This window comes from Lithobates pipiens, unplaced genomic scaffold (genome assembly GCF_037356315.1).
Source record: "Lithobates pipiens isolate NorthernLeopardFrog02 unplaced genomic scaffold, aLitPip1_a1.2 Scaffold_25, whole genome shotgun sequence".
Classification (NCBI taxonomy): Eukaryota; Metazoa; Chordata; class Amphibia; order Anura; family Ranidae; genus Lithobates; species Lithobates pipiens.
The window spans coordinates 100,347,632-100,368,144 of NW_027507787.1; the positions used below are offsets into that span (position 1 = coordinate 100,347,632).

General features: G+C 47.1%; 1 protein-coding gene across 1 annotated transcript in view; it reads left to right on the plus strand.

Moving 5' to 3' along the window:
• The window catches only part of ANTXRL (ANTXR like), a 288,394-nt gene that overhangs the window by 238,899 nt on the left and 28,982 nt on the right, over positions 1-20,513 (plus strand). The window contains exon 15 of the mRNA XM_077454770.1: positions 239-337. Within this exon, the coding sequence (XP_077310896.1) occupies positions 239-337 (99 nt within the window). The remainder of the gene's footprint in view (positions 1-238; positions 338-20,513) is intronic.

The following is a 20,513-nucleotide window of genomic DNA, read 5'->3' on the forward strand; positions in this document are numbered from 1 at the left end:
ATTCTCTAGAGCCTCTGCTAAAAAAATATATATAATGTTTGGGGGTTCCAAGTAATTTTCTAGCAAAAAATATGGATTTTAACTTGTAAACACCAAATTCCAAAAATAGGCTTAGTCATGAAAGGGTTAATATAATCTAGTGGTCAATTGAACCTGCTGACATCTACTCAAACTTTTATAGATTATGCAAGTGAAAATATGTAATTCCATGTGTTAATTAACTACTATTTTACTGCAGGAATCTGATGATGAGGATGGATTGCCTAAGAAGAAGTGGCCAACTGTGGATGCCTCCTATTATGGAGGAAGAGGAGTAGGGGGCATTAAGAGGATGGAGGTAAGTTATGAAATATTAAGAATAAGTTACATTTTCATTGTAAATATGGAGAATGTGCTCCTATTATTGTACCAACTACAACATGTAGCAGTTGGGGTTAGAAACATAAATAATTTATAGTCAGCCAAATTAAAGATGTAAGATCCTAGTAGCCCCTTGGTCTTTCCAGAAACCCACAGTAAGTGACATCACTGGCACCTAGGTGAGAGGTTGACAAGCTTTGGTCAAAGGTGAGATACTAAAATAGCAGTGCATTGTATTTTAATTCTGTTCTGCTTTGATAGTGATTCTACAAGATTCTGTAGAGTTCATTCACTCTGGCTCACTGTCACTGGGTCAGATTGTTACATAATTACCACCAGAAATAATGTTTGTAGCAACTATGCACCTAAACTTACACACATACCACTGCCATATTGCAGTACTCATCAGGATCTGCAGTTTTAATGGGGGTTATAAAGCCTCTTTTTTGTTTAAAATAACAAATGTCATATTTACCTCCACTGTGCACTTTGTTTTCCTGGCCTCGATCTGCCTCTTCTGGGGTCCCCTGGCGGCGCTGGTGGCTCCTCCCTGCATTGAGTGCCCATGTTGGAGAAGGCTCTCCTAAGGTGGACACCCGTGTGGGCAAGCTCCCTTGTCCCGTTTCTGTGGCCATTCACACAGAATGCAGGACTTGGCCTCGGTGCGCGCATCATTGGATTTGATTGACAGCAGTGGGAGCCATTGGCTGCGCTGCTATCAATCTATCCAATCAGGACACGAGACGCCAGCTAGAGCTGGTGTGCTCGTTCCCAGCCAGAGAAAGATCGGGGTCAGGTAAGTAAAACAGGGGCTTGGGGGGGGGGGGCGCTGTAGCACTACAGAAGGTTTTTCACCTTTAATGCATTCTATGCGGGTTTACAGCCTCTTTAATTTCCTAGAGGGTTTGCAGTGTAGTACTTTGCTGGACTGCTTACCGCACTTGTGTTTCCTCTGTTGGGCGGAGGGATCTCCTGCCGGACAGTATAGTTCTGCAAAACTGGCTGAAGCAGAAGCGTTGTACAGAAGAAGCATTGCAGGAGTGAGTACTGAAGTAAGCATACCCCCAACTGACACCATTGTTGGGGGTTATTATTGCAGTCATTGACACCGATGTTGGGGATTTTACTGCAGTCACTGTAATTGTCAAACTAGCTTTGCAAGCTGTTGAATATACAATACTGAAAACAGAATAAGCGTATTGCTCATGTATTACTATTATTGTAGTGCACCACAATTTAAAAATTATTTTTGGGACTTTCGTGACTGTATAAAAAAAATGAAAAAGGTTACCCTACAAAACCTGGTGTGTAAGATGTCTGCATCTCCTGCTATGTATCATGCTTCTAGTAGCGACTAAGGATGAGCTTTGGGTTCCCGGAGAACCCATCTGGAGTTCACAAACTCAGTGAACCTTTGCTGCTGTTCGCCACCATAGCAACCAACTACCAGTAATGCACTCACTGGCCTCTGACCTTAGGTCAGTTAGCTTAGAATGGCTAATAATATGGGCTTTGTTATGTGCTAGCCATTCAGTATAATTAGGCAGGGTTTCTAGAAGCCAAATTGACAATGTGCTTAGCTGTGATAGGGAAAACTTGAAGTGGAACTTTAGGCAGACAATTAGGTCCTGCTAGATCACTTCATGCTGGCCCCTTTAGCAGGTATAGCTATATAAAACTATATATAAAATATACTAAAAATAAATGTCTATACTGTGTAACACCCAGTAATACACTGCCTCACCTGCTCTGCACATGCTCAGTTGCTCTCCATTTTTAGGCACTGCTGAGTTTGTAGAGGCCAATCTGCTGATAGCCTTGAAGCTGAATTAAACCCTCCTGTCCTTTAGACCCCTTTCACACTGAGGTGTTTTTATAGGCGCTTTTGCACAAAAAATAGAGCCTGAAAAACTGCTTTCCACTCATTTCAATGGATGCTTTCACACTGGGGCAGTACGCTGGCAGGGCGGTGCAAAAAGTCCTGCAAGCAACATCTTTGTGGCATGTTTGAAGCGTTTTAAAAAGTGCCTCAAAAATGCCCCTGTCCATTGAAATGAATTGGAAGGGGCTACCAAAGCGCTTCCAAAGTGCCGCAAAATGGCTCTTTTTCTTAAGGTCACGTAAACTTAAAAAAAGCACACCACTAACGCTGCAAAAACACCTCAAAAACGCCTGGCGTTTAATGGCCAGTTTTTGAGCACCTCAGTGTGAAAGGGGTCTTACAGCCCAGGAAGCTACTTCTGTTTAAACTGCAACTGCCATGGTGCTGCACATGTGATCAGTTATAACACCATTCATTTGATGGTTTGACAGTTTGGTTGAGGACACAATCAAAATGTGACAGTTTGCATTTCCAGCATTCCAGGAATGTAACTGTTTTTTGAAACTGGTAAATTGATGGGTTTAGTTCTGCTTTATGATTTACTGATGGGGCTTTGGGCTTCAACAAAATGGTAGCCTCCAGCAAGAACTAACAGTAGCAATGCTGGAGGAAATGTATAGCACACACGCATTTTGGTAACATTATTATTAATGTGGAATGTATGTTCCTTGCTAAAAAACATTATTTTTTATCACGTTGTTATGGGTAAAGTTCCACTTTAAGGAGTGTTGCTGATAAACTGCATAGGAATAGATTAGTGTAGGCACTGGTCTACTAAAGTAGATGTAAACCCTTCACTGTATGTTTATTAGGGAGCAAAATGCTGTGCACGTTGGGGAAGTTGGGGATGGGGAATGTGTGACCGGCAGCTTCTTTAGAGTATCTCCACATGGACTGTGACAACAGGCTAAATGTGAATAATAAAAAAAAATGTTTATGGTTCCTGGGCATTGTAAAGTACATCAGCACAGAAACATATTTTGTTTTAATTTGGGAAAGCATTTGACAAGTGATGTGCAGGCAGGAGATTGTGGGAGACGGGCATAGTTACACAGTTACATAGTCTGGTTGAAAAAAGTCTGTCTAGTTCAACCAATATAAAGGGAAAAAAATGATACAATACAATATACACAATCCTATACCCACAGTTGATCCAGAGAAAGGCAAAAAACCCCAATAAAGCATGACCCAATTTGCTACAGCAGTTTTTTCACTCCATAACACGTAGTGCCAAAAACGAGAATGTTTATATCATTATCACCAGCTATATGACGTTTTAGTGGTTGGGTTAACATCTAATTTAACAAACTATGCTTGAATTGCAGTCCTGGGGCATACCTCCAAAAAATTTTGAGATGGGAATGAGGGACACCTATCAGAAAAAGTATGCAGGCATAGAACACACCATTATGCCCCCTTAAAGGAGAATTGTACAAAAAAAAAACAAGACTGGTTAAACCCACAAGTGCTTTTTTCTTACCACTACTATTCTTTTATACTGGCTTATGGAATTTACAAATTCAACAATTTAGAAATCAGGTGAAAGGTTTAGCACTGGGAAACACTTTTTGATAGATAAAAAGTGCATTTTATACATATAAATACAACTATATAGATCAGACCAAAATGAGGGACAAATGAGGAGGAATGAGGGACAGAGGGACATTGCTTCAAATCAGGGACAGTCCCTCAAAATGAGGGACAGTTGGGAGCTATGCTGGGGACATCTGCTTAGGTTCTATTCCTGTATGCATTCTCATCCTTTATCGATGACTGCTACAATAGATCAATTAAAAACATATCTCCACACACAAGAACACTGAAAATAACTGGCTTTAATTGACTCTAGTGACTTGTCTCTTCTCCTCATGTCACTGGTCACAGTCTCAGACAGTGTTTCTCAGCTCCAGTCCTCAAGGCGCCCCAACAGGTCATGTTTTCAGGCTTCCCTTTATTTTACACAGGTGATTTAATCAGTTGCACTGCCTTAGTAATTACCACAGCCCTTCTATCCGAGGGAAATCCTGAAAAGATGACCTGTTTGTGCACCTTGAGGACTGGAGTTGAGAAACATTGGTCTCAGATACCCCCGCTCCCGGCCGTGCAGTCGGCGCAGAGGAGGGTAATGCTCTGCTGCCACTGTGCCCATCAAATGCTGCCACTGTGTCCTCAAATGCTGCCACTGTGCCAAATGCTGCCACTGTGCTCATCATTCTGTGCAAAATAATGGTGCCAGTTTACTGAAAAAGATCAAGATGTATACCAGGATACTACAAACCAGTCAGCCTAACATCAATAGTATGTAAGGTATTTGAGCAAATGGTAAGGGACAGAAATTTGTCTGTGATAATGGTATCATAATTGACAAGCAGCATGGATTTATAAATGACCATTCTTGGGGATCTGATTTTGCTTGTAGATCACAAACTGTCATGCCTTTGAAAAGGGCATAAATCCAAGAGAAATAATTCTGCCCTGACAAGACAGTTTTGGTCACCAATCGCTCAGGAAAGGTGTTACTAAATTTTTAATTAGGGAAATTTAGTTCAACCATTAGAAAAAAAATACAGGTAATTTGGATGTTCTTTATTTTACTAGTTTGTTGTTCAGTACATTTGTGTTGTCTCTTGTTAAATATATAAATAAACTTGTGATGTTGATGGCTACAGTCCTAATGACTAACAACAGTACATTATTTATATCTATCTGTTATGATGAAACTTCAATAAAAATGTATTGAAAGTGAAAAAAATGAGTATAAATATCAAACCTCCTCTACACAATCCTATAGCTACAGTTGATCCAGCGGAAGGTAAAAAAAAAAAAAAAAACCTTTAAAGCATGGTCCATTTTGCTCCAATGGGGGAAATATATATTCCTCCCTGATCCCTTAAAAGGGAATAACATATTCTCTGGAGTATGAATTCCCTAAATGAAGCATCTTGAAGGATGCTCAGTTTGTAAAGGGACCACCTACATTGGCTCTCGGTGCTGTTTTTGAGCCAGCACATTTTGCTACTCAAATTAAAATTTCTAGCTGAATATCTGCTGAGCTTTACTGCTCGTACCCTTGTATTGGCAAATATTTAGCTCTATTAGACAGCAGGACAGATGATGTATTGTTTCTATGACAGCTGGTATAAGAACTTGATTTTCCTCTAGGCAAAAATGCCACTAAGCAGCTGCTGAAGCTGATTTGTTACTCATGAACAATCCCTTACTGTATGTTCAAAGCTTATAATGGACATAAGTATTTGGATTACAAGCAGATCGTATAACTTTCCCATAGTTATCTGATAGTAGAGTTGGTTAAAGCGTTACATTATCTGAACTCTTTCACACCAGCCCGGTTTGCTAAGGTGCATGCTCATTAATACATGTTATGCTGGGCAGCCCATTCAAATAGGCTGGAGACTAACTGCAGACTAAAAATTTAGCATGAAGCATTGTTGAAGGCTCATTCTAAATTGTAGTCATGTGCATTTTACAGCATCATACTGGTGCTTTTATTTTAAGTTTTAGCAGCTTGGAAGGCTGATAATACACAAGTTAACAGATCTCCCAAACTCACCATCAATAATATTTTGTAGTCTCTGCTTCAGATGCACTAAAAAAGAGGTAAGATAACACTTGTGATTCTTTATAAATTTCAGTATGATTCAGAGACAGGTGAACCCTATTTTTAAGCTGCAAGGGATTCGTTCCCTGTTCATTTGTCAGTTATTCACAGAAAAATGCCTGCCTTTTGTAACTATAATACAGCAAGTCATGCACCTGCCAGCTTCAATATTTTTTATTTTTATACAATCTTTTTGAAGACGGAAATAATAAACAGCAGAGGGTGCAATCTAGATGTAGTGTAAATATGTTTTTTTGTTAAGAATGATAAATATCAACTCGCATATAGAAGAACAAAAAGCACTTGTTACAAAGTCTCAGCTTGGTTTGGCCACTAGCTCTATATTTGCAACAGGAAGTGGACGTCCAATCCAGAATATGTGTTTACCTACGCCGACTGGGTCTATCCAGGATACTGAGGTATTGATAGTGTGGCAAACACAGGAGTGACCTCAGACACAGAGAGGTGCCAAGGGGGCATGGCTATGTGTTTCCAGGATCCCCTTCCTTTTTCTCAAGCCTACCCATGCACAGCAAGTTTGATTTACTGTATAAAACCAGTGGGACTACATAATGCAGTTGAACTAAACAGAAAATGCTGCAAAAATGTATGTAGGGTTACCAGGATTATTTGTTACCAGAACTAAAAGTAACAAATTAAAAAATAAATAAAAACAATGATATATTGTTTAAAACTGGGTCAGCCATATATTGCATATATACAAACATAGGAGATGGTACTGATTGACCAGTGCAAAAAAACAAAACAAATGGGGAACATATATGGATAAATTCATATATTGTATGTATGAATTTATCCATATATGTCCCCATTTGTTGTTTTGTTTTTCACTGGTCAGTCAGTACCATATATATATATACACACACATACATACATAGACACACACACACACACATACATACATAGACACACACACACACACATACATATATACACACACACACACAGTATCTCATAAAAGTGAGTATAACCCTCACATTTTTGTAAATATGTTATTATATCTTTTCATGTCTAACACTGAAGAAATTACACTTTGCTACAATGTAAAGTAGTGAGTGTACAGCTTGTATGAAAGTGTAAATTTGCTGTCCCCTCAAAATAACTCAACACAGCCATTAAGGTCTAAATCGCTGGCAACAAAAGTGAGTACACCCCTAAGTGAAAAGTCCAAATTGGGCCCAAAGTGTCAATATTTTGTGCGGTCACCACTATTTTCCAGCACTGAATTAACTCTCTTGGTCATGGAGTTCACTAGAGCTTCACAGGTTGCCACTGGATTCTTCTTCCACACCTCCATGACGACATCACGGAGATGGTGGATGTTGGAGACCTTGCGCTCCTCCACCTTCTGTTTTTTTTGTAATTCTTTTATTTAATGCCGGAAGAAATAACAGGCACATGGACAACAATAATAAAACATACAGAATTTCAAAACATACAGCTTACAGTATCACTCAGGTGGGATATACATAGAGACCACCCCCAATACAGGCTTAAACTAAACAAGAAAACATTCCCAAACCAGGGGGGCTAGAGTCCCTTCTCCAGACCTCCAACACCAATTAGGCAAACCAATCCCACCCAGGTGAGCAGTAATCATCGCATGGCCATGCATTACAGCGAGATTGACAAATTTTTGTTGTGTTATAAAGAAAGGGAAGAGGAGGGAGATGGGCGATGAGCCGGGCCCAGGCGGACAGAGCATACACTTGTTGAAAACTGGTCATTCCCAGGGAAGCCCACAACCCACCGCTGCCCGCCAGGGCTAACCGGCAGGATCTAATCATGAAAGATAAAGGGCTGAGGAAGCGAAACGGTAAGGGGAAGGGGATTACGGAAGGAAGGGACTACAGGGGGAGACAGGGAGGAAGGGGAGCCAGGGAGAGAGAAGGGGGATCAGAACAGAGAGACAGACCAAGTAGAAGAAACACAGAAAAGGCTCCAGGTGAGCTAAAGCGAGGAAGGCTAACAGAAAAGAGCAAAACAGGGACTGTGAGCGCCACCAGACCGCGGGGGGGGGGGGGGGGGGGCGAAGCCAGCAGACAGAGACCCTCTCTCAACGGGCATTTGAAGCTACCACCCGAAGGTAAGCCTCAGTGTAGGTGAAATGATTCCAAGGTCTCCAAGTCTCACGACGAAAGGCCTCCTCCCTATTATGAAGCGTCGCTGTGAGGTCTGCCATATCTCTTAATTCGTTCACTTTAGAGAACCATAGAGCCATAGCCGGTGGGTTCTCCGATCTCCAGCACAAAGGGATACAGGCCTTCGCCACGTTCAGCAGCTGAATAGTCAACAAGTTCCTATACTTTTTAATGGATCGGTCCGACAGGTGCAGCAGGCAGGCCGCAGGGTTCCCCTCCAGAGAGACACCAGTCAGACGACCGATCGTGTCGGTCACCCCGCGCCAGAAGGGTACCAGCTTGGGACAGGCCCAGAAAACGTGCAGCATCGTTCCCTCCGGCTCCCCACAACACAAGCAACATTCCGGCACCTGGGGGAAGATGCGGTGGAGAACGGATGGGACCCTATACCACCTAGTTGTGATCTTGTAGCACGTCTCCTGAACCCGTGTAGCCATAGAGGATTTCTGTGCAAAATGGAGAATTTTCTGCTGTTGACCTGGAGTAAAGTGGGTGCCGAGCTCCGCCTCCCACTTCGCCATGAATGGGGGGACAAACCCCTCAGCCGGACGAATCAGGGCAGAGTAAAGGAGCGAGAGGCAGTGCCGCACCGGTTCCCCCCGGTGACAGATACGCTCCAACTCCGTGAGGGGGCGAGAGATGCCCGGCGTCTGCAAACAGTTACGCAAGAAATTCCTCAATTGCAGACTGCTCCAAAAGTCCAGTGGAGGGTCCACTGCCCGCTGCTCTGCCTCCGGGGTGAGTCGACCATCCGGGCCGATAAAGTCACATAGCCGCCGCCTGTCACCCATCTGCAGACGATGAAAGCAGGGATTCTGGAAGCCCGGTATAAAGTCTGGGTTTCCCAGAACCGGCACCATAGGGGAGGGGACCGGGGACACCGACGAGTTCCGAAAGGCCTCCCTCGTCACCCGCAGGGAGCCTCCCAATGTGGGATGATCCAGTATAGCCCTTGGCAAAGGCGCTGATGACCAGGGCCTGCTCCCGATCGTGTCCCCCGAGCCCCCCTCTCCATGGCCACCCAATGCTTCGCCCCCTCATGACAATGCCAGTCCACCAACCTGGACAGGTGAACTGCCCTGTAGTATGTCCTCACGTCTGGAAGACCAACTCCACCCCAGTGCTTAGGCAGATGCAGAAGCTGCAATCTAAGATGTGGTCTCCGGTGCGACCAAATAAAAGCATGGAATAGGGAGTCTATCCGCTTGAAAAAGGTGGAAGGGGGGTAAATGGGCAATGCCTGCAACAGATACAAAATTTTCGGCAACAGAGTCATCTTAAGCGCACTGCAGCGACCGAACCACGTCAGCGTTGGTGAATGCCAGTGCAAGAGATCAGCCCTCAAGCGGTCCACCAGAGGTACAAAATTGGCTGTATATAGGGACGCCGGGTCAGGGGTAACCTCAACACCGAGATAGCGGATATGACTGGTAGCCCACTTCAGCGGATAAGCCCCCCGTAGGTGCCGTGCCACCTCTCCCCCACGGTGATGTTAAGGATGGAGGATTTAGCTAGATTAATTTGGAAAAGGGAGAGAGAACCGTACTCCGCCAAGGAGGACAGCAGGATAGGCAATGATGTAAGGGGATCCGTTAAAAAGAAAATTAGGTCATCTGCAAATGCGGCCACCTTGTGGGTACCCGACGCCTTCGCATAACCTGCAATGTCCGTATTTGACTGGATATGGCACAAAAAGGGCTCAAGAGACAAAATAAAAATCAATGGGGACAGGGGACAACCCTGCCGGGTGCCGTTCTTGATAGAGAAGTAGGGAGACCTCGTTTCATTAACCTTAACAGCCGCAGTAGGGCTCGACTAAAGGGACAAAACCCAATGGAGCATGGAGTGGCGCAGTCCTATATGTTCCAGGGTAGCTCTAATAAACGACCAGTCCACGCGGTCAAAAGCCTTCTCTGCGTCAATTGACAGCAGGAGGAGGGCTCGCTTAGAGGTTCTGGCCGCGTGGACCAAGTTGAGAACTCTAATGGTGTTACCCGGCCTGGCCTGGTCCCTGTGAATGAGGCTAGGAATGTGCGGGAGCAGCCTGTTCGCCAGAATTCTGGCAAAGAGCTTCAGGTCCGAATTTAACAGAGCGATTGGACGGTAGTTTCCACAACACAGTGGATCCTTTCCCTCCTTCGGAATGAGGGAGATATGAGCTCTGAGGGAGTCCACCGGAAAGGAAGTGCCCTCGGCGAGAGAGTTGAGGGCAGTGACCAGGGGCTTCCCCAGTATCCCAAAGAAGGTCTTGTAATACGCCGGTGTGAAACCGTCGGGGCCCGGAGCCTTCCTAGGCTTAGACTCCGCCAGAGCCACCCCCAGCTCCTCAACCAAAATGGGTTCCTCCAGCTCAGCCCGTACCTCCCCAGGGAGGGAGGGCATACCCGAGGCAGCCAAATACGACTGAGGAGTCGGGCCCTCCGCCCCATGGGGGCCAGGAGCAGGGGGCCCCTTCAGATTGTAGAGGCCTTCATAGTAGGCCTGAAATTCGGCCGCTATGTCCTCTGACCTGCTCAATTTCTGACCAGACGCCGACTTAACATGGGGAATGTAGGTCTGGGTTCGCGGGCCCCTCAATGCCCTCACCAGCAAGGACCCCGGTTTGTTAGAGTACTCAAACATAGTCCGACGGGCCCAGGCCAGCTTTTGTTTAGTCTTCTGGAACAAAAGGGAGCGCAGTTCTTCACGAGCCTTAAGGAGATCCTGAAAAACCGCCCGTGCCAAGTGCGCCTTATGCTGGGTCTCCAGCCTCCAGATCGTGGCTAGGAGTTCGTCCGTGCGCTTCATCCTCTCCCGCTTAAGACGAGCCCCTATTTTCATCAGCACGCCCCTAATCACCACCTTATGCGCCTCCCATACAGTAAGGGGGTTAGCCACCGAGGCCCCATTAATAGAGAAGTACTCCCGCAACGCTGTCTGGATCTCCAAACAAGTATCTCCAGACTGGAGCAAGGCCTCGTTGAGTTTCCAGGACGGCGGAGGGCCTGATACTGACCCCAACTGAAGGGTTAAGTGGACGGGCGCATGATCAGAGAACGAGATAACGTCGATGGAGGTGGACACCACCGCAGGCAGATCCCTATGCGACACCAATAAGTAGTCCAACCGGGAGTACGTATGATGGACCTGCGAGAAAAAGGTATAATCTCTGGTTTGTGCGTGCAGCAACCGCCACGGGTCGACCAGGCGCAGCGCCTGGAGATCCGTTTTCAGCCATTTCAAGCGCGCATATGATAAGTGGGAAGCCCCCCTAGAGACATCAAGTGCTGGGTCCATGGCAAAGTTAATGTCCCCGCCAAAAACCAGCAGCCCGTCCGCAAACTCCAGTAGCTCAGGGATAAGAGTCTGCAAGAACTGCACATGGTCAGTGTTCGGAAAGTACACGTTGGCAAAGGTAACCTGCCTACCAAACACCGTCCCCTTCAGAAAGATAAAACGGCCCTGTGTGTCCGCCCGCTGCGCCTCGAACAGCCATGGAACAGATCTGGCTATCAAGATACTCACCCCCTTTGATTTGGAGATCGGAGAAACACTGTGATAGGCCCGGGGGAAGGCCCCATTGGTAAGTTTGGGTGTGCAAAAATGCGTCTCTTGCAAAAATGCTACCTGCGACCCACCCTTGCGCAGGTTCGTCAACAGCTGCGAGCGCTTCTCCGGGGTGTTGAGGCCCCGTACATTCAGGGAGGTGACCTTAAGGAGACCCATTCCACCTCACTGGAGACCAACGGCAAAGGAGCTCGCCAATCCCCAACCCACAGGCCCCCCCCCCCCGCGGCACGGGAACAACCCACAGGAGCCCCAAAAGAAAGTGGGCAGAAAACACAGGGGAAGAGGGGGGAGAGGAAGGGAAATAGGGGAGAAAAGAGGAGAAAGGGATCACCGGGAGCGGGACAAGAGAAAAGAGGGGGACAGGAAGAAAGAGAGTCTACGGTGATCGCTACTTAAACTTGTAGCCCTACGATTGGGCACACTAGGTGTCCACACCAGGGCCTACCCTAACGGGGGGGGGGGAAAGAACACTGGGATTCCCGAAGATGGTCAGTGGAGAGATAAAAATTAGGAACATTGGAGATGCAGGAGACTAGCCAATGAGAACCAAGATCTAGAAAACTACACGGCAAACAAAACATTAATACATAAAAACATAACAGGTGTCAACACTGGCAAAACATATCATATCGTAACATAACATAACCGGCCACCCATGACACTGTCCCGGGTCCCCACACTGGGACTGGAGACAGTGGAGCAGGAGCAACCCAAACAGAACATGAGGATTCCCATCATGGTCAGCAAGCTGGGGATGATCGGTAGGTCCGCACCCAAAGCATTATCAGTGTGGGGGGGGGGGGTGACACATAGAACTGCAAGCAACGGCAGTAGGGGAGGGGGAGGGGCAAAAGGACCGGAGGGAGGGGCCAGCACCCCGAAACCTGCCGGGTGAGGCCCGAATATGTGAGGGTGAGTAAGGGCACCACAGAAGGACCAAGGGCATCCCAACTGTCGGGCAACGGGGGGAGGAAAGGACATAAGGCCCCAGCTATGCCGTGGGCAGGCGGACCAACCCATCCCCGGCATGAACCCCCCCACCCCTCACCCAGAACACAAACCCCCCCCCCCCCCCACAACACAGAAGAGCAGCCCCATCCCCACCCAAACAACTAACAAGGGATACATGAAAAAGGACAAGCAATATCAATTACAGTAACACCCCGCCGTTCATCACTGACACAGTCCTGGGAACCAAGGAATGTACTAAGTAGCACAGTAGCAATGAGGAAAAAGTTCAGCTGCTTACCCAACCCCGGACAGGGGCAGGATCAGTCCTCCGAAGCCAGTGGATGACGTCTAGTGTCCTCTCTGCTGGGCGCACGAGACCGGGGACGGCGCACTCGCTGCGGCCTTGGCAAAGGTGGTCCGAGCGCCTCCTGGGAAATCAAATAGTCAAACCAGTTAGGGACTGAAACGGCTGGCCTACCAAGAAACCCAAAGAGGTTCGGCAACTGATCAGGAGAACGAAGAAAAAACTCTGCTCCCCTCCTCCGGACTATTAGATGAAAGGGGTGGCCCCATCGATAGGTAGCTTCGGCCATGCGGATCACCTCAAGAAGGGGGCGCATAAGACCCCGCAGGGCTCTCGTTTGCCTGGTGACATCCGGGTAGATCCTGATAAGAGCTCAAAATCGATAGGGCCCCTTTCCCAAGCGAGACGTAGGATTTCCTCCTTTACAGTGAAGAAGTGCACTCTGCAAAGTACGTTGCGGGGTTGGTCTGCTGCTCCTGGGTCCCTGGATGCTGACGGAGTCACTCTGGGGCCTGGGATCCGGTGGACCTGGTCTAGCTCCAGGTCAGTACCGGGGGGCTTCCCAAGGACCTGATTCAGTAAGGCCACCACCGTAGTACGTAGGTCAGGTCCCATAGTCGCCTCCGGGATGCCCCGGAGGCGCAGATTGTTCCTCCGACTTCTGTTTTCGCCGTCATCTACACGAAGTTGCATTTCAATCAAATTAAGGCCTGCTGCCCGCTTTCGAGGGCGGCCAAGCGGTTTTCCGAGGAAGAGCTGGAGGTCTCCAGTGCGGTGACCCGTTCATCAACAGTGTCCACTTGTTGGCGCAGGTCGTGGAGCTCGCGAGACAGGGCATTGACTATGGAAGCAGCCATCTCCTGCAGGTCCTGCTTGGACGGCAGGCCTGCCACTAAGTCCCGCCAGGGGCCGTCCACCCCAGCCCCTGTGCCCCCCCGCCTGTTAAACTGCAGGGAATGTCCAGGTTTGGAGAGGCCGGTGAGGCAGGGGAGGGGGCCAGGGAAGAAGATGCTTCAGCTCGAGGGGGGTTCGGGTGGGATGAAACTGCCCCCGCTGCACCACCCATCTCCTGCGGAGCGATACCTTGTGAGGATGAAAGACGCTGTGGCGCCATCTTGGCCGGTACGGCAGGGGAATCGCGCCCGTGCTGGCGAAGAAAGTAGTTGCTTATGCCGTGTCCTGACGGTGTCCCCGAGCCCCGCCGGTGCCTGCGCCCTCCTGGCATGTAGTTTCCACCACGTCTGGCAAGTTTGCGGCCGGTTCCCTGGCTAGCTCCTGCAGAGCTCCAAACTGCGTTTTCACATGTCCATCTTTAATCCACGTCCCCCAGGACGGCTACTTGGCAGGGTGGCATTTACAGTAGGAGGCCGGGCCAGCCTCGGAGCCCTCCCGCGGGTGACTGAATCAGGAAAGGCCGGGGATTCACAGGCCTCACTAGGCCGCACTAGGCCGGAGCCTGCCGCGGCCTCCCCGAGTGCCGTACGGGCCCCAGAACACCACCGGAGTGACCCCCAGCAATGGATGGGTGGCAGGGGGGGTGTAGATGGAGGTCCCCTACCTGCCCGAGCGGCTCTGCGTGGCGGCGAACGGGAGGCCTCGAGGCGGCAAGATGGCGGCGGCCGGCGCCGGTTCTCCTCGCGGCTCCGCGGGATTCGATGGCTCCGGGATCCCCGCAATAGCCACCTGGGGGGAGGCAGGAGAACGTCCCGGACTCGATGATGTGGGTCTCGGGTTGGGAATCCAAAGCAGAGGTGCGGATGGCGGCGGATTGCTCCGTGCGTCCAGGAGCCAGCCTCAAACACGTCCGCTGCCATACACGTCCGGCCACGCCCCCCCTCCACCTTCTGTTTGAGGATGCCCCACAGATGCTCAATAGGGTTTAGGTCTAGAAACATGCTTGGCCAGTCCACCACCTTTACCCTCAGCTACTTTAGCAAGACAATGGTCATCTTGGAGGTGTATTTCGAGTCGTTATGTTGGAATATTACCCTGCAGCCCAGTCTCCGAACTGAGGGGATCATGCTGTGCTTCAGTATGTCACAGTACATGTTGGCATTCGTGGTTCCCTCAGTGAACTGTAGCTACCCAGTGCCAGCAGCACTCATGTAGCCCCAGACCACGACACTCCAACCACCATGCTTGACTTGTACTCCTCACCTGGTTGCCACCACACATGCTTGACACCATCTGAACCAAATAAGTTTATCTTGGTCTCATCAGACCACAGGATATGGTTCCAGTAATCCATGTCCTTAGTCTGCTTGTCTTCAGCAAACTGTTTGCAGCTTTCTTGTGCAACATCTTTAGAAGAAGCTTCCTTCTGGAATGACAGCCATGCAGACCAATTTGATGCAGTGTGCGGAGGATGGTCTAACCACTGACAGGATGACCCCCCACCTTTTCAAACTCTGCAACAATGCTGGCCTCACTCATACATATATTTCCCAAAGACAACCTCTGGATATGACTCTGAGCACGTGCACTCAACTTCTTTGGTCCACCATGGCAAGGCCTGTTCTGAGAGGAACCTGTTAAACCACTGTATGGTCTTGTCAGGGTCTTGGCAATCTTCTTATAAACTAGGCCATCTTTATGTAGAGCAACAGTTATTTTTTGCAGATCCTCAGAGAGTTATTTTCCATGAAGTGCCACGTTGAACTTCGAGTGACCAGTACGAGACAGAGTGAGAGCGATAACACCAAATTTAGCACTGTGGGTCACCACGTGCAATGAAGACTCCCCTATGAGGATATACTCACCAAAATGCTGAGGAATTTGTGCCCTTTAAGATAAAAATGATTCCACCTTGCAGCAGCTCTTTCCACACCATCCACTAGATGTCAGTATTGAAATACTGATATCTAGTGGATGGTGTGGAAAGAGCTGGTGCGAGATGGAATCATTTTTATCTTAAAAGGCACAAATTCCTCAGCATTTTGGTGAGTGCATCCCCATAGGGGAGTCTTCATTGCATGTGGTGACGCTTGCTGGAAGCTTTTCAGCGCGACAATAAAAACGCATCTTTCTGATCAGTCCATGAATAACTGGCAATTTATTTTGGACAGTTTATGGGAAGCGCTGCTGCAATATTTATGAAGGAACTGTGATGTTTTTTTTTGAATATTGCCATTTTTTATATGTTGTTTTGAAGTAGTAGCGGCTTCATATAGGAATATATCCTTGACAGTATTTCCAATAACGATACAAAACTAACAGGTGTTCCTTCTTTAACCACTTACAGACCGGACCATTTTGCTGGTCAAAGACCAGACCACTTTTTGCGATTCGGCACTGCGTCGCTTTAACTGAAAATTGCGCGGTTGTGCGACATGGCTCCCAAACAAAATTGACGTCCTTTTTTTCCCACAAATAGAGCTTTCTTTTGGTGGTATTTGATCGCCCCTGCGGTTTTTATTTTTTGCGCTATTAACAAAAATAGAGCGACAATTTTGAAAAAAAACGCATTATTTTTTTACTTTTTGTTATAATAAATATCCCTCAAAAATATATAAAAAAACATATTTTTCCCTCAGTTTAGGCCAATACGTATTCTTCTACATATTTTTGGTAAAAAAAATTGTTTAGAAAATAATATAATTTATTATTATTTTTTTTACTAGTAATGGCGACGATCAGTGATTTTTATTGTGACTGCGACATTATGGCGGACACATCGGACATTTTTGACACATTTTTGGGACCATTGTCAGTTATACAGCAATCACTGCTATATAAATGCAATGATTCCTGTGTAAATGACACTGGCAGTGAAGGGGTTAACCAGTGGGTGGCAGTGTAGGGGTTAAGTGTTCCTAGGGGTGTGTTACTAACTGTGGGGGGTTGGGCTTTCATTTAGTGAACACTGATCTCTGCTCCAATCACATGGAGCAGAGATCAGCGTCACTAGTTGCTAGGCAGAATGGAGAAATGCTGTTTACAATGGCACTTCTCCATTCAGCTGTCCTGTGAGATGATCGCGGCCGCCCGCTCACGATGGCGGGGCGGCATTGAAGATTGGACATACCTGTATGCCAATATGCCTGCCCGTGCCATTCTGCCGACGTACATCGGCATGCGCTGGTCGGGAACTGGTTAAGCGTGAAAGGGGAGTTAATTGTGGACGGGTGAATATAACTCCAGATTTTACCAAATTTAACCCACCTGCTCCCCATTCACACCTGAGACCTTGTAACACTAACAAGTCACATGACAACAGGGAGGGGAAAGGGCTAATTAGGCCCAATTTGGAAGTTTTCACTTGGGGTGTACTTACCTTTGTTGCCAGCAGTTTAGACATTAATGGCTGTGTGGTGAGTTATTTTGAGCGGACAGCAATTTTACACCTCTTATACAAGCTGTACACGCACTATTTTGCATTGTAGCAAAGTGTAATTTCTTCAGTGTTGTCACATGAAAAGATATAATAAAATATCTCAATTTTGTGAGCTACTGTATATAGTTAATATACTGTACATAAATTCTATAGTGACAGTATAAAACAATGCAAGAAACATAATATAATGAGTTGGTGTAAAAAAAAAAGAAGGTCACTAGAGGGAGCAGCAGTGTGCAGCTATATCATCATAACTGAATAAGGTAAATGTTCAGATGATAGTGTTGACTTCTATTTCCTCATTAAAACCACCTGGGGACAGGGAGTTCAAAATGAAGATCCAGTATGTCGATCTTACACCATTTTTTAAAATGTCCGGCAGCTGGAGATGGATTCAATAATCCAAACTTGAAAGCAATCCAAAACTTTTGTCGGCAAAATGTCTAGGAATACCATGTTTAGCGTTCCCATCCTCCACAAACCTTTTTTTGTGCCCCAAATCTCGCACAAGATTCTGATAGTCCTCCCTATGTATCAAAGCCCACAAGGACACATCAAACTGAGATTAGCAGTTTTGAAAAGAAGTGATGGAGAAGTTTGTGAGTATGCACCCTCTGTTATATAACATGGAATGAGAGTTTTTCATAGTCTGGGTTTAATGACTCTTTAATTAATATAGAGTTGCCTCCACCCCTCTGGGAAGTATTTCCTCAAGATTTTGCAGTGCTTCTGTGGGAATACATGCCCATTCATCAAAAAAAGCATTAGTGAGGTCAGGTACTTAAGTTGGATGAAGGCAACATTTTATTTAGTTTTGGATAGAGTGGAGATGGATTAGAACCCCTGTCAGGTTTTTATTGCCGTCTGTGCTCCAGTTAGAGAGATTCTCCCTCTCTATTTGTTCTGTTTACCATGTTGATTGAAAGTTAAAGTATAAGAAAATCCAAATTTCTGGGTTGTCTCCAGAAAAGTAATAGTTGAGAAATCTTCCAATTGGGATACTAGTTCTAGTGACCTGGGGGACCCCAAGAGAATCCCTTAATTTGAGGGATGTCCTCCTACTTCCTGTTTGGCTGTGATACAGGAAGTGATGCTATTCGGTTTTGCTCATAAGTTTACATACTCTGGCAGAATTTATGATTTCGTGGTCATTTTTCCGAGAATATGAATGACAACACAAAAACATTTATTTCACTCTTGGTTAGTGTTTGGCTGAAGCCATTAGCCATTTATTATCCATCAACTGTGTTTACTCTTTTTAAGTCATAATGACAACAGAAACTGCCCAAATGACCCTGATAAAAAGTTTACATACCCTGGTGATTTTGACCTGATAACATGCACACAAGTTGACACACAGGGGTTTGAATGGCTATTAAAGGTAACCATCCTGGGATCTGTTTGCTTGTAATTAGTGTGTGTGTATAAAAGGTCAATGAGTTTCTGGACTCCTGACAGATCCTTGCATCTTTTATCCAGTGCTGCACTGAGGTTTCTGGATTCTGAGTCATGGGGAAAGCAAAAGAATTGTCAAAGAATCTGCGGGGAAAGGTAGTTGAACTGTATAAAACAGGAAAGGGATCTAAAAAGATATCCAAGGAATTGAGAATGCCAATTGTCAGTGTTCAAACTATAATCAAGAAGTGGAAAATTAGGGATTCTGTTGAAATCAAACCAGACCAACTAGAATTTCAGTCACAACTGCCAGGGAAATTGTTTGGGATGCAAAGAAAAACCCATAAATAACTTCAAGGGAAATACAGGACTCTCTTAACCAGTTGCCGACCGCCGCACGCCGATGTACGTCGGCAGAATGGCACGGGCAGGCATAAGGGCTTACATGTACGTCCCTTGCCTCCCGCGGGTCAGGGGCCCGATCGGGCCCCTGCCCGGTGCCTGCGGCGGTCGGTTTTTGTCCGGGAGCGATCCGGGACGAGGGGGCGGCCATTCATTCATGGCCACCCCCTCGCGATCGCTCGCGAGGAATAGAAATCCCCCGTGACATCACTTCCTCTCCTGTAATGTAAACACAGGAGAGGAAGTGATGTATTCTCTCCTCCGTGTCGGTATTTTTCGTTCCGAGACGGAGGAGAGCGGATCGGTGAGTTGCACCAACACTCTACACACACAGTAGAACATGCCAGGCACACTCACACCCCCCCGATCACCCCCCCAATTACCCCTGCCCCCCAGTCACAGTGACACCAATGTCATTTTTTTTTTTTTTTTTGCATTGGTGTCATTTGTGACTGTAATAACTGTTAGGGCAGTTAGGGTTAGCCCCCTTTAGTTCTAATGTACCCCCCTAACCCCCCCAATAAAGGTTTAACCCCGTGATCACCCCCCGTCGCCAGTGTCACTAAGGCTGGGTTCACATTGCAGCGGTTTATGAGAACGAATGTGATTCGCACCGCACTGCAGTGCAAATCACATCCGATCTCTGTGCGATTCGAGTTCAGCCATTCGCCGCACCCACCACACCCGCCGCAAATTCGCACGGGACCCTTTTTTTGGCCCGCAGCAGAATCGGATCGCATGGGTGTTCACACCATGCGATCCGAGTTTGCAGATCGCACTGCGATATGCGAACTGATCTGGGGGTATCAGTAACATTTCACTGACACTCCCAGCAGTTCGCATAGGGCAGTGTGAACTGCCGCCGGGAGGCATGCGATGCGGGAACCCGCCACGGATTCGCGGCGTTTCCGCATCGCTCCAGTGTGAACCCAGCCTAATAAGCGATCATTTTTCTGATCGCCGTATTAGTGTCACAGGTGACGCTAGTTAGGCAGGTAGGTATTTAGGTTCGCCGCAGCTTTTTATAGAGCCAGGGACCCCCATATACTACCGCATAAAGCCCCCTGATTGCCCCCTAGTTAACCCTTTCACCAGTGATCACCATATAACTGTTACAGGTGACGCTGGTTGGTTAGTTATTTTTTTATAGTTTCAGGGCACCCGCCATTATTACCTAATAAAGGTTTAACCCCCTGATCACCCGGCGGGTGTCATTTGTGACTAATAACTGTTAGGGCAGTTAGGGTTAGCCCCCTTTAGTTCTAAGGTACCCCCCTAACCCCCCCAATAAAGGTTTAACCCCGTGATCACCCCCCGTCGCCAGTGTCACTAAGGCTGGGTTCACATTGCAGCAGTTTATGAGAACGGATGTGATTCGCACCGCACTGCAGTGCAAATCACATCCGATCTCTGTGCGATTTGAGTTCAGCTATACAGATAGTATGGCTGAATTCGTGTCGCACCCGCCGCGAACTCGCACGGGACCCTTTTTTTGGTCCGCAGCAGAATCGGATCGCATGGGTGTTCACACCATGCGATCCAAGTTTGCAGATCGC